This window comes from Typopeltis vanoorti, chromosome 24, assembly GCF_054136105.1.
Source record: "Typopeltis vanoorti isolate ZY-2024b chromosome 24, IOZ_Tvanoo_1.0, whole genome shotgun sequence".
In the NCBI taxonomy this organism is placed as follows: domain Eukaryota; kingdom Metazoa; phylum Arthropoda; class Arachnida; order Uropygi; family Thelyphonidae; genus Typopeltis; species Typopeltis vanoorti.
This window is the reverse complement of record NC_143572.1, coordinates 33,541,970-33,564,697: the sequence shown is the minus strand read 5'-3', so window position 1 is coordinate 33,564,697 and position 22,728 is coordinate 33,541,970. Positions and strand designations below refer to the sequence as shown.

The 22,728-nt window shown below is 34.9% G+C and overlaps 1 protein-coding gene across 3 annotated transcripts in view; it reads left to right on the top strand.

The window, feature by feature from the left end:
* The window catches only part of LOC150093092 (fibronectin type-III domain-containing protein 3A-like), a 557,362-nt gene that overhangs the window by 461,905 nt on the left and 72,729 nt on the right, over positions 1-22,728 (top strand). For all 3 annotated transcript variants that reach the window (XM_090414067.1, XM_090414066.1, XM_090414069.1), the window contains one exon: positions 6,798-6,872. In XM_090414067.1, coding sequence (XP_090270193.1) covers positions 6,798-6,872 — 75 coding nt within the window. The remainder of the gene's footprint in view (positions 1-6,797; positions 6,873-22,728) is intronic.

Below are 22,728 nucleotides of genomic sequence, written 5' to 3'. Positions count from 1 at the left end.
CATTCATTCTGTATTTTTACTTTCATTCTCACTTTCAACGCCACTCTCACAGCTATCTGCTACTACCTCGCAGATATCACTATTCATACTTCTCATATCACTGTTTCCTACGTTCTGACTTTCAACAACGATATCACTCTCTCAAGACCTGAAACACACTTTAAATCCTCACATTCCTTACAATTTCTGCACACATTCACTCCACTCTCATTGTCTAACCAGAGTTTGTGAAATGAAGAAAAAGAATGTACTGTAATCAGAACTATTTGATTTGTGAACTTGAACTGCTCTATTATTTTTGAGAGAACTGAGATGAGGACAGTGGGATGGAATAGCTTAATGGCTGATTTTATGGATAGGATTTAAAATTAGTGCAAATGTAAAAGGATCAGACATAACCGCTCTCCTCAAAGCATACAGCTCGCAAACGGTACACTGAATAAACTCCTTTCTATTAAAATTTTTGAACAAAGATGGCGATCTGGACGCCATTGTATTCCTTCTTATCGGCGCCATGTGCACGCTGTTAATCGTATCTATCAAATTACTAATTGAAATAGCTCAGAAAACACAAAATCACGCAAACACGCTAAGATATGAAAAATAACCAGTACTACATAAAATTCAAGCAAATTTACCAATTATTACTTAAAATAATACTTATCTTTTTCAGGAGCCCTCTACAAACACTACACACCATGTAGCCCTGTAGTTGCCAATTCCAATCGGCCAGATTCTCTCCTCTGGACAGCATTAAGAATTTTTAGGGAGGTTTTAGGTGCACTATTATATGAGAACTGTATTCTAAGGGTGGACAGATGATTCTTGCATGTATTTATTCCTCTGGCATAAATACAGTGTTAGTTAACACTATTTATGCCAGAAGAGGCTGGAGGTGAATGTCAGTCAAAGGAGAGAGAGATCTGATCCTCTTTGGTGATTTGTATATTACTGTTTTTTTATAGTTCTCTTTCTTCGATTTTCAGCATTTTCATTAACCTCCAAAACATTTTCGCTGCCTTTGTGATATTTATCTTCTATATTCTTACCAATGTCTCCCCACTTTTTATTTTTTTTAGCTACTTATACACATAGCTTTATGAATTTTTTCTCTATATTCTCTCAGGACACTTGCTGACTTGCCAGGAACTTTCAGTTTGATTTCTTCTTTTTCTGAATTGCTGCTTTAACTTCTTCTACCCTCAAGTTCCTTACAAACAGCTTTACTACATGCCTACGTGCCTCTTGCAGTCACTACTGTCATTGGATTTCCACTGAACTCTCTCCAGTTTGCTCTCTCCGAGTTTCATCATTATCATATTTTTGAAGACTCGAAAGGGGGATCCCCTTTCAAGTCATCAGAATTCAAGGAGAACTGGCCTACCAGTTCACTACTCAGGGGTGTTGGGCGCCGGGGGGGACGTTCTGAGTCTTCAAAAATCAAGGACCAGCCTACCAGTCCGGAACTCGGGGGGGGGGGGGGGGACCCTTTAGAGTTTTCAAAATTCGAGTCATCAGAATTCAAGGAGAACCGGCCTACTAGTCCGGAATTTGGGGAGTTGGGCGCCCTAGGCGTCAGGGGTGCAGAGCCCCCCCAGTGTGTGTGTGTGTGTGTGTGTGTATAAAGAGAGAGAGAGAGAGAACACGAGAAATAAGAAATCTAGTTCATTACAGTGTTTGTGAAACTTTTCTGACCGTCGCTCACTTTTACAAATCATATAACTCACCAGCTTATTAGCCCCATATCCCACCCTTTACTGATAGGTCATATTTTTCCACCTGAGATGAGCCTTCATATGCTGCCTTTACACAACCTTAATATATTCAAGTGGAAAATTATGATAGGATATCTCAGCACATTACTCACTGTACAGTGGCTGAGTTTATGTACCACTGTATGTTCACATGTTAGGATATACAGCACATGGCAAAATATTATGCATATTGTTATATTGAAATGAAACAAATTATGTAGAAGAACCTTTTTTTTTTTTTAATTAATAGGATTTTAACCAATCTTATTTTTAAACTGTATCTGAAAATTTACAAACCAATATTTTTATAAAAAGATGGTATTTATTTATTTGTTAATAACATTCTCGCACATACCACCGGGAAAGCCATGTGGACCACACTTTGAAAAATGCTGCATTAGTTGATAGCAACATCTTCAATCTGGTTCAGGATTCAAAAATATAGAGAGAATTTGAAGGAGGAAGTGATCACTATTTCAATTTGAGCAGGATAATAGGATGAGGATCACACTGAAAGAAAAATGTTGCAAAACAAGTTTCAAACGAACCACATCAGAAAATTTTTCAGATGTAAAATGTTGACCCAATTATGCAAATATTACTGGAGGGAAAAAAAAGTGAATGAGTTTGAAAACAAGAACGAAAGAAACCTTAGAGATTGAGTAGCATAAGCTGGAGATTAATTTGATCAGTTCAGCCTAATAAACATGTGATGAAGTTATCTTCAAGAATAGAAAAATCAGAACATTGTGAAGAACGAAAAGTTACTGAGGCAGTCATGGAAAAGAAGAAATTACAATAATCACTGTTATTCAGTCACTTTGAAAAATTAGTTTTTAATGTTTTCCCATCAATGAAAAGTTAAATCTGTAGTACATTGATACAGTAGGTGGGCTGGTTTTTGGTGTGAGGATTTTTTTAAGTGTTATTTATTTATCTTTTGTGCTTTTTGAATTTATTTTTTACATAATCTATAAACACTGCTTTAGGGCAAAAAAACTTTTTCAAGCCACTTCAGGCCTCCAGTAAGCAAAGTGGTAGTCTCACACCAGCAGTGAAATTCATCTCATACTCATTCTCCCCATGATAGGAGAATGAGTATGCTAACAACTCAGATAACCAGCCAGAAAATTGAAGATATGTTGAAATTAATGTATGGTTATTGTTCCAGGAATCAGGGGATCTCTCTCTCTCTCACAATATATATATATATATATATATATATATATTTCTTTTTAATTTTTTTTTCTCAACCCACACAAGAAGTCACAAAGCCTATGACACATTAATGACTTGTGTGGGAAAATGATTAAAGAACAGAAAGAATTTGTTGTTTCTGTAAGTGTTAAAGGTTGTATTCATTGGGGAAGGCTGTTTCAAAGAACATTGGTGGGTATAATGAAAGAAGAGAATGAGAAGTTGGTTCGATATGTTTGAACCTGAACTGTCTATGGATGGCAACCACACACACATCTCATGTTCTTAAATGATTAGTAAATAAATGAATGGTAATGTCCATTTCGATGAAGCAGTGCATATCAAATAACTATACAAAAGACATGCATAAATCTGTCTTTTGTATGACTGAGCATCTCTAAGAAAGTAATTGCAGAGAGTTGAAAGGGAGGGGTCATCTCTTTGCTGGATTATCTATTTCTGGATAGTAACAAGTATTTTTAAATAACTGATAATTAAACATAATATGGGTTTTAGTTATGCAGTCTTTATTAGCGTAGGATTTTTACATAATAAAAATTACATAAGTAAAATCTGTATTATGTTTTATGAAGTATTTTTGGAGATAATTTTTATGCACAACACCAAATGTTTTAATATTATTCTTAGATCAGAGTATTTTGAGTTGTGCAGGCAAAGAAGTAAGTAGTTTTGAATGAAAAAGAGCAAAGTTTTTGATGTCCACCCATGAAGAAAAAAATTTATTTCTGAATGGAGATCAGAATATTCTCAAAAGTGAGAGGAAATTAAGATCTTTCTATGTAGAAATAGACACGATTGTATTTTGATAGCAATTGAAATTTGCTAAGTTATCTTCACTCAGCTTTAGTGAGAAGATCAGTATGTAAGGCATTGTTTATTAGAAGATGAGGACTGGAAAGTATCATCATCAAAACTATGAATAGGATTTATGATTAGTTTGGATTCCCTAGCATTGATTGACAGAGAAATCTGATGAGCAGAATCAGTGATCAAATCACAAAGGGTAGGAGGGAGACCATAAGACAGTAGTATGGTAAAAAGGCCTCTTTGCCAGACTTGATTAAATGCTTTGGATATATCAAATGTGACTGCATTAATTTCTTCAAAATTTTTCATTTCTTGTCAAAAGCCATAGAAAAGCAGAAGTCTAACCTTACAACTTTTAACTTCTCCAAAGTAGGTAAGATTGGCTAGATATGCTATGGAATGTGAAAGAGAGAGAGAGAGAGAGAGTAGTAAAGAAATTGCTGTTAACCCATTTGATCCCAAGAATTTTTTTTTTTTTTTAAAGGCAATTTTTTTCATATTATTTAGTTGAAAATGCGTCAAAATGCTGCACTATACTGACAGTTAAAAAAAAAAAGAAGCATAATTTTTAAAAAAAATATGTGTACTCATATGAATACAATGTGCAGATCAGGTATCAAAATTAACAAATTGGGTGACTGTGGTGCTTCTTCAGTTTCTTCTGCCAGTCTTAATTTGTTGAACTACTTTGAGAACTTCTTGTTGTGCTGAATCTGGACCATGAGAATGATCAACCGCCCCACAAGCTCTCCTCCACGGAGTTTAATTTTAGCTTTACATTTGCTCTTGTTATACCACTTTTCACACTCAAATGATACAACACCATTTGTCAATTTTTTTTTGTTTTACATACACATAACCTTCAAAAATCAATTTCTCCTTTCCTTTATTTGATTTTACAAATTCCATCATGGATATTATATATAATATTTTATAAATATTATAATAGATTGAAATAAAATATTTTGTTTTCAATTTCACTTCAACAATAGTTTTGACACGCTCAGTGTTATTATCAAGACTACAATAATTCACAAATGTAAGTTACTTATTTATATACAAATATTTAACCATAATGTTTACAAGTTTACAGTAACAAGGTGAAACAGATTGAAAATTATTTGTTGGCAGAGATTCCTAATCCTATGATCTTAGTGTAAATCGCTTCATGATGGTCATAGCAGTTAAAATTCCAGGAAAAATTAGTCTTGTTTTGACGTATAATTTGGATTAAAGAAACTATAGGTAAATATTATTAGCTAAATTACCTGATCCTAGAAATCTCATCAGTCCCTTTGATTTGGCGCTCAAAAATAACACCCGAAGAAGATTAAATTGTTATTATGCATTCTATTTATTTTTTTGTTAATGCAACTTGGAAAGTTTTTTTTTATTTTTTTTTTATCATATTTAATTTCATCTACCGATATTTCAAATGGGAGGGTTCGTTGTCTGGGTTTTTTTTAAAGAGGGGTTAATGTCCAGGGGGTAATTGTCCTAGAAGCACATGTACTTGCATATACTTGGCTATTTCTGTACCATGTGGTAATTAGACAGCATATTGTAATAAAAAGCCCTACTGAGAGAAGCAGATGGCAATCACCTATATGTTAGTGTTAAAAAGGACTTGGTGGAATGGGATATGGTTGTCCACAAAGATAGCAGCACCCTCATGAACAGGTTCATCCCCTGTCCCATACTTCTGAATAATAGCAACATTCTGTAATGCAGAATCTTCACCAGGCTTTAAATATGCCTCCTGCATACAGAAGCATACTGGCTGATACTTCTGCTGTCTTCTCAAGCCCCTTGTATAGACAAGTAAGGAAACTCTCCCATTAATATCATGATTAACTCACCACATTCCCTCTCTAATCTTTTAGCAAGATCGCATCAGAAACATCCTCAATAATGTAAATACTAATAAGTCTCCAGGTCTAGATGGTTTCTTCCAGTTGTGCTAAAAATTTATGCTTCAGAATAAACACTCATCCTGTATTGCCTTGGTGAGTAGGCCTGTATTTAGCACATGTCCCTAAAATGTTAGTATAGTTATAAAATTTGGATAAAGGATTAAACAAGAATATAATTTCTTGGCAAGTATAATTTGCTTTCTAACCAACTGAAATAACTTTCAAGTGTTATCTCTGATTCGGAGTAATATCATAATGTGATACACCTTTTTTGGCTACTTGTATATGAGAAATATACAATTTCTGCATTAATTCAACGTTAGTATCTTCTGGGGTATGGCTCTTACTGATGACATTTAATATTGCTCATCTTTGGACTTGCTTGCTTCCTGCAGAATAAAGCAGTTCTGCATAATGATGGCTTTTTTATGTCGCTGAGTGAAGCCACTGCTGAATTTCCTGTCCTGGAATGATTCAGGCCAGGAGTGATGAGTTTAGTAGTGATCCTTTCACTGAATGAGATTTACAGTGAACTTGTAGATCACTCAGAATACCCCTTCACTTTCACATTACCTCAATAAAGGTTGAAACTGATCTGGGTAGTGACTCTTCACTAATGAATAGCATTATGCACTTTTGAAAAGAAGTGTCCCTTTATTTATGGTGTATTAAGGCAATTAATATTAAGTCATCAGCCTCAATATAAAAGTAGCCTAATTATGGAGGTACTTCACATGCAAACTTTTTGATTACACGTGGATAAAGAATTATCCAAGTATAATTTCTTGGCAAGTATAATTTGCTTAAATAACAGATTAATTTGATAGAAAATTGTTGATAGGAAGCAAATAATAATATAAACTTAATTATTCATTGCTGTGATGGTATCTTGCGTGCATCCCTTGAAGGTATGTATCAGGAATTGATGATGATGATGTGCCTGTATGCTATTGTGAAGAACACAGATGGAAGATCTGTGCTTACATTTTCCTGCATTGTTTAATGCTTAATTATTGTTGTATTTTTTTCTTTCTGCATTAATTCTGCATAATAAAATTCAGAACAGATCTGTATCTAATTTCTCTTTTCTTTTTTACCTCTTTAGATGTACATTAGTCAATCTACGTCCTGTGAAATAAAAGGGTTAGCTCCAGCTACACAATATTGCTTTAGAGTTCAGGTAACTATAAAATCTATATAAGTAGGCATCAGAAGGCAGTTTTAAAAAAATACATAGGAGGAGCTCATTTTACTTGATTCCTTTCAGTTAAAAATCAGTTACTGACAAGAAATGAAGAGGAAAAAATGTTCCAAAAAATTCCCAAGTTCAACAAGTGGTCTGTTAAATGAAAATGTATTTAGTAAAATTCCCTGATATTTTGTTAATGATCATTAAAAGTACCTGTTAGGTTTTGCTCTGCCAATTCATATATATATATATATATATATATATGTGTGTGTGTGTGTGTGTGTGTGAGCATGCCCAACAATACTATTACTATGGCATCCAGAATGACTTCAAATGTCAGCAATATGTTTGCAAGTTAATTTATAGCTGCATGTTGTAATGTATATTTTTATTGTATTTCTGTTTTCATGTTATGCACCCGATGAAGTTTTTTAAGAAGACAAAACTAGTTGTGCACTCAAATAATAAATGGTATTTTTTCTAATTTGATATCGCTCGGCTTTTAGTCATTCATTTTTTAATCACACATATATATATATGCAAATTAATGATGATTTTGACTTAACAGCATGTGAGTAAAATTTAATAATTAGAGTTGTTACTAAATTTCACTAGACATATGGATATCCTAAATCTGATCTCACTCATTCAGACTCACTTCTAATTTTTTAGGAAATGATAACTTAAACTAGATTATTAATTATAAAAACTTTAATTAATAACTACCTGTATTTCAGCAATGTTACATTGCCTTCTTCGGGGATCACAAAACAATGATATGTGCATGCAGGCACTCACACCAAGCAAATGAGGCCCAAGAAAGGTAACAAAAGTCAGTCCTAGAGTCCTAAATGGTGCCCCCCTACTGGGCTAAATTGGGTCATCTTGGCTGTTGGGCTGACAGCCTTAGAATGTATGCTTCCCAAATTTGGTGCAGCCTCATGCACCCAAATTTGTTGAAGTTTGGAAAGTTTTTCAGAGCTGAGGCAGATTCAAGGAATAGTCTTTCGTACTTGTACTCTTGCTGCAGTGTAATGAAGTGACCTTCCTGTGTATTTATCCTGTGGTGGGTGTCCAAAACATGGTCAGCAAGTCCTAAGTGGGCTGTATGAGTGGAACCAGATGTAGTCCTTGTATTCAGATATCCAGATATTGGCTGTCCTGCCTGTTTGGCCATCATATGACAGTTTGCAACTGCAAGAGAGATCTGGTATACTCCAGGTCGGTCTAGGGGAAGTGGCTGGTCTTTGGTGGAGCGGATAAGAGATGCCAATTTCTTAAGTGGTTTGTAACTATTGCGAAGTCATATTTCCGTAGGATTTTTGTTAATTTTTCGGATGTATCCTGGATATATGGAATGGTAATAGATTTAGAGTAATCTCTTTAAAGTAACCCAATTTAGCCCACTAGGCAGCACTGTTTAGGACCTAGGACTAACTTCTGTTGCCTTTCTTCAGCCTGATTTGCTTAATGTGAGTGCCTGTGTGCACATATCATTATTTTGTGATTTTTCACAAGAATACATGGATTTTTACTCATTACATTCTAAAAACTGGAATAAAAATGTTTCTTCTTCTTCCACCGACACCATATTGCATAGAGGCAAGCAAACCAAAAAAATAAAATAAAAGTTTTATTATATCATTAAATGCACTAAGGAGACAATTAGAGTCAGTGTACTGTATTTAGTGACAAAAAGAAAAATAAAATAGAAATTTTATTGTATCATTAAACGTACTAATAGTAGTTGAGAGTTTAAGACTCTAGGACCAACTTCTGTTACCTTTCTTCAGCCTGATTTGCTTAATATGAGTGCCTGTGTGCACATATCATCATTTTGTAATTTTTCACAGGAATACATGGATTTTTACTCATTACATTCTAAAAACTGGAATAAAAATGTCTCTTCTTCTTCCACCGACTTGAACCATGTTCTGGCGCAAACTTGACTGACTTGTCTGTTTGCTTACTTGGGAAAAAGGATTAAAACCAAGGTTATAAAATTACTTATATCTTTAACACACTAATAGTAGTAGTTGGCAATGTGCAGCTTGGAAGTTGTATCCAACTCTTTTTAGCCTACATGTAGGAAAAAGCACACAATGCAAACACTTCTCGGTTTAGTTTGCCTGTGCATTGCGAGCAGAGCACATGTACTGCAAGGCATTGAAGGGTAAGCATTGCTGTGGTGCAAGTACAAAATATTTAAATCAGGAACAAAATAATATCTGTGTATTATTTACAATAAATAGTTGTTGATAGACGAGTTGAAAAATGGAGAACTTACAGAAATGATAAAATATTTGGAGATATTTATGCAAATTTTTAGTAAAAATGGGAAAGTAAACATGGAAATAACAATAGAATTAGCAAATCTGGTAAGGTAGGAAATTAACTGAATAATATGGAATTACAGAGGAACATTAGCCTAAAACACTGAACTAATGTTTTAACTAACATAAAAAAGTTTGTTTGTTCAAACCAAATTTTAACATATGGATTTTGAGAGTTTGGTTACAAATGAAAGACTTGATCAAAGAAGACCAGAGATATCAGAAAAATTAAGGAGAATTAACAGATGACATCAATGGCAGAACCATATTAAAAATAAGTTCACATTTTCTATTCAGATTTTCTTCAACCTTAACACAAATTGGTTACCCCTTATCCTTTCACTTATATTATACTGACATCTCTGTTATCGTTGCTCCTGCAAATTGACTTTTTTAATATTGATCCCATACAAAAGAGGTTGTGAGACTAGGTGCATCATTGCCATGTGTGGGATGCAGATGAGGACTGAGATAGAAGTTCATTGAAATGTTTTTTTTTTTTTTTTTTTTTTGAAGAGTTGTAGTTGTTGGGGAATACTTCTGCTGGGGGGAGGCTGTTCCAGAGGTGGACTAAATAAAAGAGGATGAATAGAAGTAGGTTCAGTGTGTTTGTAGTTGCAAAGTAAAGGGGTGCTGGGCAGCTGCAGCTCTTGTAATAACAGGTGCAACAGAAAGTGGTGGAATGATGGTTGCAATTCACTGGAGCAGTGACCTGTAGAATAGACACAGTGCTGAAACACTATGCCTGTGAGATAGAGGTTGAAGTGAGTCTCTAAGAGGGATCATCTGTGAGCTTAATTGCATGTCTGTGGATGACGTCAGGGATTTTAAAGGAAGTTTTAGGTGCACCACCCTAACATGTGAGCAGTATTCTAAACCTGGATGAATTTGGAATCATATATAGTGAAGAGTTGGTTGGGTGTTAAATAGGCTGAGGAGGCTATTGATGTGATGTGTTTATGCCAGGAAAGACTGGAGATATGATCTTCTCTGTTGATTTGTGTATTACTGAGGGCAAGGTTAGGTGAGCTTGGATCTCTTTTGTTCAAGAAAAGGCAAGACTGTGTTTTGGTGGCATTGAACATAACAAGTTTGTCCTCACCCATTGAAAGATAATATTTATATCAATATTTAAGGCAATAGTCATAGATAATTTTGTAGCCTGGGATGTAAGAGTACTGCATGGTATGTGAAATGAGTAAGATGAGTGGAGAGTGCTATCATCTGCAAAGCTGTGGATGAGATTAGTGGTAATTGTGAGTAGGGCATTTATATGCAGGAGAAAGAGAGGAGTGGTAGAGAGTTGAGCACTCCAGTATAGGTGGCAAAGCTCATATAGGAGGAGGAGCCATCCACCATAACTCACAGAGAATGACCAGAGAGAAAGCCTGCTACCCAATTACAGAGGGTGGCAGGGAGACTGAAGGATGGCAATTTGTTTAGTAGGCCTTGATGCCATACTCAGTGAAAAGCTCTAGAAATATCAAGGGCAACAGCACAAGTTTCTCTGTACCTTTCCATGGTATGGGTCTAGTGGTGGGTGATGTAAGCTGCAAGGTCAGCTGTGGATCCTGAATGGCGGAAACCATACTGGTAGTCATTGATTAATTCATGGGCCTCTGAGTGGCGGAGGAGTTGGCTATTGATGACTTTTTTTCATTATATTGGAGAGGAAGAAGTGATGGTAATGATCAGTAGTTTGATGGTAGACTTCTATCACCCTTTTTTGAAATTGGATGGATGTAATATACCAGAAGAACGGCTAATATTTGACTGGATGAACATTTTTGTTCAATAATTACACTACATTCAATTCTAGCATTGCACACCATGCCATTGACACTTATCGTTGAATTAAGTATAGGGAATATAAATCTGAGGATGTTTTGGAATCTGTCAGAGCTCTTCATCATTCTCTTAATTTTAATCAATATTTATGGCTTTCTCACTACCAAAAGAAAAAAAAAATCTGAGAGATTTATTGAGACCATCAGTTGAATGATTAAGATCTTCTTACTATGTCCATAGTGAGAAAATCTTGATTGCACCACTTAGAATTGTAGGGACAAGCATTTTGAACTCAGTTTGTATTTCCCTTCCTGCTGTTCTGTTATACCTGTATACACATGTACATTTCATGATCCTTGTGCCTGTGCCTTAGTGACTAATGCAAAATATTGCTTAATCATAATTAAGCATTGTTGTCAACGAGTACACTGCTAGTTCGATCCCACTTATACCAGGATGCTTGTGAATGTCTTTAGATTGAAGGAAATGACCACTGCTCTTCTTATTGGAGACCTGAAGTGGTTTGAAAACAGTTCTGTGTTTGGTCCATAGAAGCAGAGATCTCATAGGATGTGAAAATAAAAAATGCAAAAAAAAATTATACGATGTTAAAAAAACTCTTAGTCCCACTGTACTGATGTACTGTGTGTTTACTACCTCTTTTATGTACTCTTATCTTTATGAAAATAATTATGATCACAAAAAAATGTGTTATTATCCTTAGAATCTGTTTACATATCAATATTGTTATGTCGTTACTTTTCCTTAAATAATTTACTTTCTTTATGAATTTACCTCTCTACAATGACTACAAGACTTACAAAATTTCCCTGACTCTAATATCTGTATCATTTCTTACATGTTCATTCTATAAGGAAAGCAAATTCTATATCTCCAGCCAACTCCTAATTTTACTCACGTGCTTACCCTGACTGTTAAAGGTTATTCCTTGCTAAAAGAAACGAATCCTCTAATTTCTTTCTGGGGCCGTCTCCTCTTCAGATATTGACAAATTTATTTTTTAAAGCTGCTCCAGCCAATATCTTAGAATAGAGGGGACTCTTATTCAGGGAGACTTTTCCAGACTTTTGGTGCACATAGGTGAATAAATTTAGTGCTTAAACTCATAAATTAAACACTTTACTGAGGCTAAGTAAATTCCGGTTTGCAGTTGTAACCTCTATAACAACATGTTATACTTTTCTTTCAATCCCCCCCCCCCCCCCCGCTATGGTTTAGATTAATGAGTGGTAGTTTTGATTCATATCACAGGCATAACTCAGGTATAGAAGAAAAAACATTTATTGGAATCTAAAGATATATACACTTAGACCAATCTCACTTTCCATTAGTTCAATGACATGCTAAATCAAACTGTATCAAATTGATTATACTCTAATGCATGAACAATAAATCCTTCTTCTAAGTTAGAGATTAAACACACATAATATACACATTATATACTTCTAATCAATATTCTATCTACTATGCTAGCCTTGCACATTAAACTAGTCACAATCATCTATAATCATTCCAGACAATTTGTCTTATGGATATTAGCCACTGCTAAATAATCACTTAAAGTTCTTAAATACTGTCTGTACTCGATTATTACACTACAATGATCTTTCCCTTTTACTGACTGGGTAATTATACAACAAAATCTATACTTTACCATTCCTTGGGGCAGGATCTCCAGGTCCGTCTGAACTGTCCTTCTTTGTTTGAATTACCTCTCGATACTTCCATAAGCCTGCGTCCATGTGGTGGGTCACTATGGTCATCAGATTAAGCTATGCTCTGTACCTGGCATTTTCCCCTCGTCTATTCTCGATCTGTTTCGGGCCATCCTCGTTTCTACTGCCGGTTCATAGGATACATCCGCGATATTATTCCATCGGAACTTTCAGCGAAGGAGCGAAGACAGCATATGCTGACATCTCGCGCTTTAGTACCGGCAGAAATTCAGACATCGAAGGGAAAGGCGCACCATCCGATATCGTACTATCGCCATGAAACACCGTCAGGAACTTCCGGTCCACAGGAGAAGTCGAATCATCACCAGCAAAATAGGCGAAAAAAAGCCTTGAGGAAGGGGTGCAAACCCTTTTTATTCTCCCTTCACTTTCCCCCTTTTTAGCATCCTGTTACTAGCTGCGATAGCGCCCTCTTACTTTCTGCAATCTTTTCCCGTCCACGGGAATTTCATCACATCGCGTGATCTCAAGCAGCATCTTCCAGGAAACGAATGTGCATCGCTTTCCAAGATTGCCAATGCCTCAGACCCGCCTGTGACCTTTGGACTATTGTTTACATCTAATTTACCCATTCATTGTATACATGATGCAGTCATATAATACTAATTTATACACGCAGTTCTTTACATGGTATTACAATTCTACTAAAAGGAGATAATTCTATTTCTATTTACAGTTAGTACTTTATTTCTTCTGCTCGAGTACAAGTTTTTTCTCTCAGCTGATTTTTCTGACTTGTTAAATCCTGAATGAATTGTTTCTTTTTTAAAGTTCTTCATTCAGGATGTAACAATATAACAAACTGGAAAAGGTTTCTGGATCATTAATATACTTGCTCAGTCTTTATTGTATACAAAAAGTTCTTCATCATTTCTTAAGTCAACAATCAGAGCTATTACAAAATGGCTAAGTGGTCCACAAATCAAAATAAAACTTATTAATTAAACAAGCTAGAAGAACCATATGCTGTCCGCTCAGTTAGCCTAGTGGCTGTGCACTTCGCAACCATATACCTGGGGAAGGAGTGTCCTAGGTTCGATTCCTGTCGGTAGCATGAGGAGCTGAAGGATCTTCCTCAGCCATAGCCAAGTTAGTTGATTTTGAGTGTGAACAGTAGAGGGTTTTTTGCCCAGTTTATCCTGGAGTATTTCATCCCGCAAAGCAGGCAAACTGGCCTTCAGAACTGAACACTACGGGCATAGAATACACCGTGGGGGCTGACCACCTTATCCTGTGAACGGTTTGAGGTCCGATGATTAATAAATCCTTGACACCACAGGGTAAAAGAGGGTAAAAGGAAGATGAGATGAGATGAACCATATGCTTACGTTCTCCCCCCCCCCCCAAAAAAAAAAAATATATATATACCTACCAATGTTCAGAAGAAGAATACTTTCAAAGAATCTCCAAATGTCTGAAAGAAAATCCAGAGCTGTAAGTTGTAATCCTTAATTTTTGGTCTTCAAATAATATTAATCTTTCCATGGTCAGTTATTTATTCCCTGTGAACTCATTTAAGGAGCATACTAATAGCTCCATCCTTTTAAATTGTAACCTCTAAGTCTTGGGTCCTGTTAATATTAACACTATAACTCCATATAGATTTTTCAAGCCTCACACACAGAGTGTGGGGCCTCACAATTTTAAAAGGATCCTATGATTCTGGGTGTTACCATATATGTAACACCCAGAATCATGCAACTGAAAATGAAAGAGGATGTTACAAGAAATGTATTAGACACTTTTTTGGCACTACAATAAAATATTTTTTCTTGCATGCATGTAGCATAGTGTTTGGGGGGGGGGGAGAGTTTGTCCATTATGAAGTGTCCTTGCAGTTGTCTCTAATGAGATTGATTGTTGCCCAGTATAATACATATATTGTAAATATCTCTGTACTATATTTAATACTATAGAACTACTTGTTTTTCTTGCTTCTCCAGTATGATATATGTTGGGAATGCTTCTATAGGAACATTTGTATTTCAGTCTTGGAAAGAACATATCTAGTAAGTAAAAATCCATCTATTCCTGAATAAAATTGAATCCTTCTAGGTATTATAAAATTAGGACAGTGTCCATTGATCTCTAACAATAGACTGTCATATGTGAGATGTGTATTAATGATAAGACAGAAGAGCCGCTGACAAAAACAGAGGGGGGGGGGAAGGTATGTAATTTATAAAGGATTTGAAAAAGAGTGAATAATTCCAATCATGACTGGAAATTATTTAGGTATATATTACTGTGTAAAAAGTGTATACCGATCATCAGTAAATAAAAGAAAGTTCTTAGGACACAAAGTATAATGTAAATAAAACATATAACAAGCATAACAAATTGTACAAGAGGATTTGCTGCTTCATCAATCCACCTGATGAACATTATTAGTTCATTTGATTAGCCCCTTCTAATAGTTATTTACTGAGCTACCACTGTATACAGCTGTTGTTTATTATTGGATAGTTATTTATATTTTACAAACAAAACTTTCTCTGTCCTCATGTTTTATGCTTATCATAAATGCAATCATTCATGTTTAGAGGATTGCATATTATTTGTTCCACCCAGCAACTTATAGGACACACTCATATGATATTGCAAATGCAAATTATTAATAATTCATTTGTCAGTACTGAAAGCATTTCTAACATGCCTGTTCTTTCTCTCCCTTATATTTGCCATTCTCAAGTAGCTCATTAATGTTGATTCACATATTTACACCTTTTAGTAATTCAAATATATCAACCAAACAAATACAGTATTTTCCTTAATTATTGTTTTCTAATATGTTAAAAAAGAAATTATTATATGGAAAGTTTCATGATGTCCAAACTCATCTCACACACTTGAACAACTTCCAGGGATGATCCCTTGTTCTCTCATCTCATGCACTGAAAAATTTATTTAGCATCTACTCTATAAAGCCTTTATAATAACTTATATGTTGGTATCCTACCCCTGTTTTCTGCTTACCAACTAAATTTTGTAACATTCTCCAAACATGCGGTTTATTTCGCACTAACTCACCTGTTTCATACTAACTATTCTAGGGAGTACTCCACAGGCCAGCTGCCTCTGGATCCACATGGAAGAGGCATTAAATATTCCCATGAAATCTGAGCAAGCCATATAGACAGGGATAATATCCTCCTTATCTCTGCATCTCAAGAGTGTTTAACATCCAAATGATTCTTTGAACTATTTTGTTAACTTTGGAAACACGCATTCTGAACTTCAGTTCCTGGTCCACCATCATTCTCAAATCCCTCAGCTGGTATATTTCTTGCAGTCAAGTTCCATTCATTGCCACACTACACATACAGCTTGCAATCTCTTCATTAGGTGCATAACTTTAAACATTGCTGCATTAAACTGATAACTTTCCAAATCGTCTAGCAAAATTTCTATCATCCTCAGTTTTCGTTCATCAAAATCAAGTGAATATTCTCCTCCCCCTACAAAAAAAAAGGGTAATTGTTTCCTATACCAGTAATGTACAAATTAAATAACAATAGTCCAAGTACATAGTCCTGTAGCACACCACCAGTTATCTGCTTTCTCTTGGATTCATCATTAACACAATCATCAAATTTCTGATATGTACCCCTTGGGGGGGGGGTATGGAATGTAATGATAGTACTACATGAGAAGCTTACATTGTTATCAACTTCCTGTCAATAATTTTCCTCCAAATTAATGTTTTACTGTCAGGATTCCAGCATCATTAGATCTTATATTTAGGTCTCCTAAGGCACATTTTACTGTATCATTTCACCTAGAATTTGGTCATATGATCAAGTCTTTCACAAACTTTTTATGTTAGTTAAAACATTAGTTTAGTGTTTTAGCTAATGCTCCTCTGTAATTCCATATTATTCAGTTAATTTCCTACCTTACCAGATTTGCTAATTCTATTGTTATTTCCATGTTTACTTTCCCATTTTTACTAAAAATTTGCCTAAATATCTCCAAATATTTTATCAGTTCTGTAAGTTCTCCATTTTTCAACTCATCTATCAACAACTATTTATTGTAAATAATACACAGATATTATTTTGTTCCTGATTTAAATATTTTGTACTTACCACCACAGCAATGCTTACCCTTCAATGCCTTGCAGTACATGTGCTCTGCTTGTGATGCACAGGCAAACTAAACTGAGAAGTGTTTGCATTGTGTGCTTTTTCCTACATGTAGGCTAAAAGTTAGAGCGGTACATTGCCGACAACAAGTACTACTAGTGTGTTTAATGATACAATAAAATTTCTATTTAATTTTTCTTTTTGTCACTAAATATAGTACATTGACTCTAATTGTCTCAATAGTGTATTTAATGTTACAATAAAACTTTTGTTTTATTTTTTTGTTTTGATTGCCTCTATACAATATGGTGTCAGTGGAAGAAGGGACATTTTTATTCCAGTTTTTAGAATGTAATGAGTAAGAATCCATTTATTCCTGTGAATAAACAAGGAATCCTTTTGTATTTTACAAGAACTGTCTGGTAATTTCCAACAATATATGAGCACATTGAAATTTATTACTATTTTAAGAAAGTGTACGCTGATCACAACAATAATTTCCAAATAAAAGAAAATTCTTCTTGGAAAATAAAAAAATTAAAAAAACAAACTCTAAATAAATACACTTAACATGCACAACAAATTGGACAGGCTGATTTGCTTGCTTAGTGTTTCATTAACACATACATAATTTATATTATGCCTAGATGAAAATCATCAGATCAGATTATTAATTTGATGGATGTCTCCCCCTCCTTATAGTCATTCACTCTAGGAAGGAAGATCATTTTCTTGCCATTTAGTAGGCTAGGGGATGGGGGGGGGGGTGAATTCCACTGTGTACATTATGAATGTTTGTGAATGTTATTATGCAACCAGTGTATAGAGGTGCTGTTCATTAACTCTTTCCCTCCCCTCAATAAGTGTTTTAATTATGCTCATCATAAATATGAGCATTCATCTCTAGAGATGAATTTATTCCTGTGAATATCAAAAGAGATCATTGGATGACATGTAATTTGTTCTGCCCCACAGTAACTTATTGAACATGCACATAGTACCACAATTGAAAATTATTAGTAATGCATTTGTCTGTAATGAAAGTCTTTCTATTCACAGTTATTCTTTCCCTTTCTTTTTTTATATATACCAGTCATTCTCACATGGTTCATGACTCACATCACTCCACCTCTTTACACCTTTTAGTAATTTAAATATACCAACCAAATATAGGATTCTCCTTAGTATTGGTTTCTAATATATCCTGAAATATATTCTTGAATCCTTCTCCAAGATCAAGTGCAGCATGAGATGATTTGTGTTAAGTTATTTAATTAATAAAATGGTTAATATAGAAAGTTGAGTAACTTGCAAGGGACCTTTTGGGGCAGCATGACTTTGTAAAGGGTAGGTCCTGTCTTAGTAACTTATTCACATTTCATAATAAAGTGACAGGAAAATTGGATAAAGATGATAGCTACACTGCTTGACTTTGCCAAGGCATTTGACAGAATACCACATGTAAAACTATTACAAAAACTGGAGCAAATGGGAATGGATATGAGGATAGTAGCATGGATAAAAGGGTGGCTGATGGACAGACAGCAGAGAGTAGTATATGGTGGAGAATCTAGGAGAATTGTAAAATCTCACACGTCTTGTTTAATGTGTTCATTTCTACATTTTGTTTGGTGAGAATTTATTTTTAATGGATTATGTCTCTTTTATATAAAATATTATTCAATATGGATATTATGTTCTTTGCATTATTCAAATTGTCATGTGATGTGGAGTTTCACTGTGAATCTCAGGAAAGAGCATGCGCATAGGCTGTAAAACTTTCATAGAAGAGCTGTAATTTTGTAGGGCGGAGTCGTCATCATCTTAGATAAGAAGGAAGAGAGGCGACCAGAAAGAGAGCAGTCATCATAGTCAAGATTGTTGTCGGTAAGACAAAAAAAAAAAATAATAATTCAGCAGGAAAGTATGAGATTGATGACAAAGTAAAGACGTTGTCGCTCGAAAACAAGAAGCCAATAAGAAGCATGCAGGGGAGCAGAGCCAGACAAGATAGTCATTCTATAGAATTAAGTTTAAAGAATGTTAGAGAACCTTTTCGAGTTGCCTTCCAAGGATAAAGAACTGTACAGCAAATGTATGCTGAAGTGATAAATATATCTATGAAGTAATATGAAATCCATTGTGAAAGCTCAGGAAATTGGAATTGCATTTGGACTACTCAACTAATATGTTCCCGTTTTTGTAATATATTCCTATTCTTTATGAGACCTTTTTCGGTATCTATTTTGGATAAGGCGAAAGACAGATACGTTAAATGAGGTTACACGTGTTGAACTGAATGTTAATACTTATTGGTCGAATTAATTGTATTTGTTCTAAGCATTGAATAGGATATGAGGGAGATTTGTTTGAGTTCATTAATGTCAATGTAAAATTGTTTATATTCCAGATTCGTATCCCAGGATACGAATCTGGAATAATCTAACCAACAAAGGGTTAAAATTTAAATTATTGTTATTTTACTCCACGACTATCCCTAATTATTGGTTGGAAATAAGGGGGAATAACAAACTTACTTAGTATAATATGTAGTAATTTCACATTTTAACATTTTTAATATATACTAATTTCACACATTAACATAATAAATAAAATATTATAATGGTACATTGGGTAGAAAAATATTATGAGAGAAAGAGACATTAATTATATAATAATAAAATATAACAGAATGATGGTGACTAGTGAAGTACCTCGGTGGTCGGTACTAGGGCAACTATTCTTTAATTTGTATATCAGTGACATAGGAAAACATTTAAGAGGGGAATATTCAGTTGTTTGCTTATGATGCAAAACTGGGGAGAGAATAGTTGATAAAGGCAATGTATGTATCTTGCAGGATGATTTAAATAAATTGGCATTGTGGGCAAAGGATAATGATTGTCAATTTAATGTTGCAAAATATAAGGTTTTGCACTTTGCGTTGAAAAGGTTGCATATGGTGCATCATATTGATGGTATTGGCTTTCAGGAAATTGTTGAGGCTAGGGATCTGGAGATAATAGTGGACAAAGAGTTGAAGTTCAGAATTCATGTTGCAAAAGTTGGTAAACTCAATTTTCCAAAGCAAATTTTCCATGTTAGCATGTTAAAAATCATGCTAACATGTAAAGATAAGATAAGTTATTTATCTCTCTATTTTTATAAGGCTATGATTTGACTACATCTTGCTGTCACACATTTGGTCATCTGGGTTTTTTGAGGACCAGGAGGTGGCCAAGAGGATTCAGAGACAAGTGACCAAGATGGTGACAAGTCTGTGAAATACTCCTTACAAGGATAGGTTGAAGGTTTGTGGGTTACAAAGTTTAGTTGATAGGCGGAAAAGAAGGGACATGATAGAAACTTTTAAGATATTAAAGGGGTTTTATAAAATTGATGCAAGTGAAATTTTTCAGTATATGACAATCAAAGAACTAAGGTCCATCTGTCGAAGTTGCGTAAGAGTGTGGTTAGAAAGGATGTGCGGACCAGATTTTTTGATGGAGAGTGGTGAGTGAGTGGAATGGATTCAAGAAGAGGTATAATAGGATGGCTGATTTGGGTCTCCTGCTGTGAGTCTCCAGACTCCATGGAGATGCTATAAAATAATAATAATAATAACTGTTGATATTTATAAGTATTTAGCCAGGCAATGCTTGGAATTAATACAGTACATTCCTTACCAAAGGCCCACCTTTTTTATTTTGTGGGCCTTCAGTAAGCTGTAGGCCCACAAAAAAAAGTGTGGAGAGAGTACATTGAGTATGCATGGACAGACATAATTTATCAACATTTACAAACTCCTGTGATTGGATTTTCTTGAATAAGTTATTTAGTTTAACTAACTTTTAGCATCCCTGCTACTTGTTTTGAAATGTAAACTATATAATTCACTAAGAGAGAATTATTTGAATGAGGCCAAGAAATATCTAATATATAGAAATATCTACTTCAAAACAAGTTCATTCCACATCAGAACTTGTTTCCTGATATTCACCTGTTAACCATGAAGTTAATATACAACATTTTATTTTTCATAGTGCTTTAGCACAGTCTTACCTTTAGATATAGTCACTGGAATCAAAAAAAAAAAAAAAAAAAAAACACTACATAGGAATCATATCTTCAAATGCAAATGCTACTTTATGGAAACTTGCAACCCCCCCCCCACCACCATTATTCTGATATTAATTGCTGCACATTGTTGCATATCCAAAATATGACATATTTGTACTACTGGCTTGGTTAGCCAGGTGAATAGTTTCTCTACTCTCTAGCCAATATGCTAGGCTGTAGGTTCAAATCCCACTATGTGGATGGATATTTGTGAATATCATTAGGTGGCAGATGAGCTTCATTTGCCCAATATGAGATCATGCCACCCTGTTTACTTGAAAGCCTGAAGTGGCTTTAAAAAAATTCCATGTTTGTCTTTTATAAAGCAGGATTTTCAGGTTATCTTTCTTTTAATGATGTAAAATAGATAATAATAAAAGCATGGTTCCTTAAATAACATTTTTTTAAATTCTTCACAGTTAATAAATAAGGTTAAACAGCTTTCAGAGATGAAGTGTAGTCAACTCAAATACACAAACTTCATTGAAGAGAAAATGAAAGAATTTGAAAACAAGAACCAAATTTTGGAGATGCAATGGAAATTCCTGGAGAAAACATTGATTGATTTAGCTGGAGAGGAATTTGGTGAGGTTGTCTGTAAGGATAGAAAAATCAGAAATCCATGGTGGACTCAGAAAGTTAAAAGAGGCAGTGAAGGAAAAGTGTACTAAAGTTTTAATCACACCATGTGTTTGACAGGGATGATGATGATGAGAAGTTGCATTAATATATTTACAAGTATGAGTTGGCTTCCTGTATACTGAGAATTATAGACTGCCATTTGGTTGACATAGATTAAGAATCTCCAGAAATGGGAGACAGCTGTTATCTTCTACTTTGGATAAATTTAGTTCTTGGATTTACTGAATTAATTTTTGCAAGGAATTTCTGAATTCAGACAAGGAAGAGTTTTATTTAGCAAAAACATCATATACAGGGTGTTCGGGATAAATTTTACATATTTATAATTAATTATATTTTTCCGTAAGTTACATGTATTAACACACACTTCTCTTCATTTAAAAGTTTGGACCCTTCTTCATTCATATACAAGATGTCAGAAAGGATGGATAGCTGGAACCCACCTGAATCATGGAAGAGAATAACTTGTATCATGATGATTCGTGCCCGCCATCAAAATAAGGATATTACGACTGCTGCCCAATGCTCCCTGAATACAGTAAAAACAATCAGGCATGAACTAGAGACTTGCAATGGTGACTACGAGGATGTAGCAAGAAGAAAGATCCCTAGCAGACGATCTGATTGCGTTCGTACAGCAGAATTCCTCGCAAATCTGCAGGAACAGGTGTTGAAGAACCCTGGCATTGGAATTCGGGCTTTGTTCGTGGAGTTGCTAACTGTAGTCAAGCCCTGGATAACAAGGGTAGCCAATGGTAGGCCGTATGTATGGCAGCAGGATTCGGCCCCTTGCCACACCTCTGGGAAAAGTCAAAAATGGTTGTCTGAAAATTTCTACGACTTCACCAGTCCAAATGTTTGGCCTCCAAACTCCCCAGACCTTAACCCCATGGATTATTTTGTATGGGGCGCAGTTGAAAAAGACACCAATCGCACTTCCAGTAATACAAAAGCCCAGTTAATGGATAAAATTAAAACAGTTTTTGCGGCCCTTCCCAGGGAGACTGTAGCATCAGCTTGTTCGAGGTTCCGAAGCAGAATTGAAGCTGTGATCGATGCTAATGATGGTTATTTTGAGTAAATCTTGTTGATAGTATTGTAATTAACTCTGCCTGTAATGTTT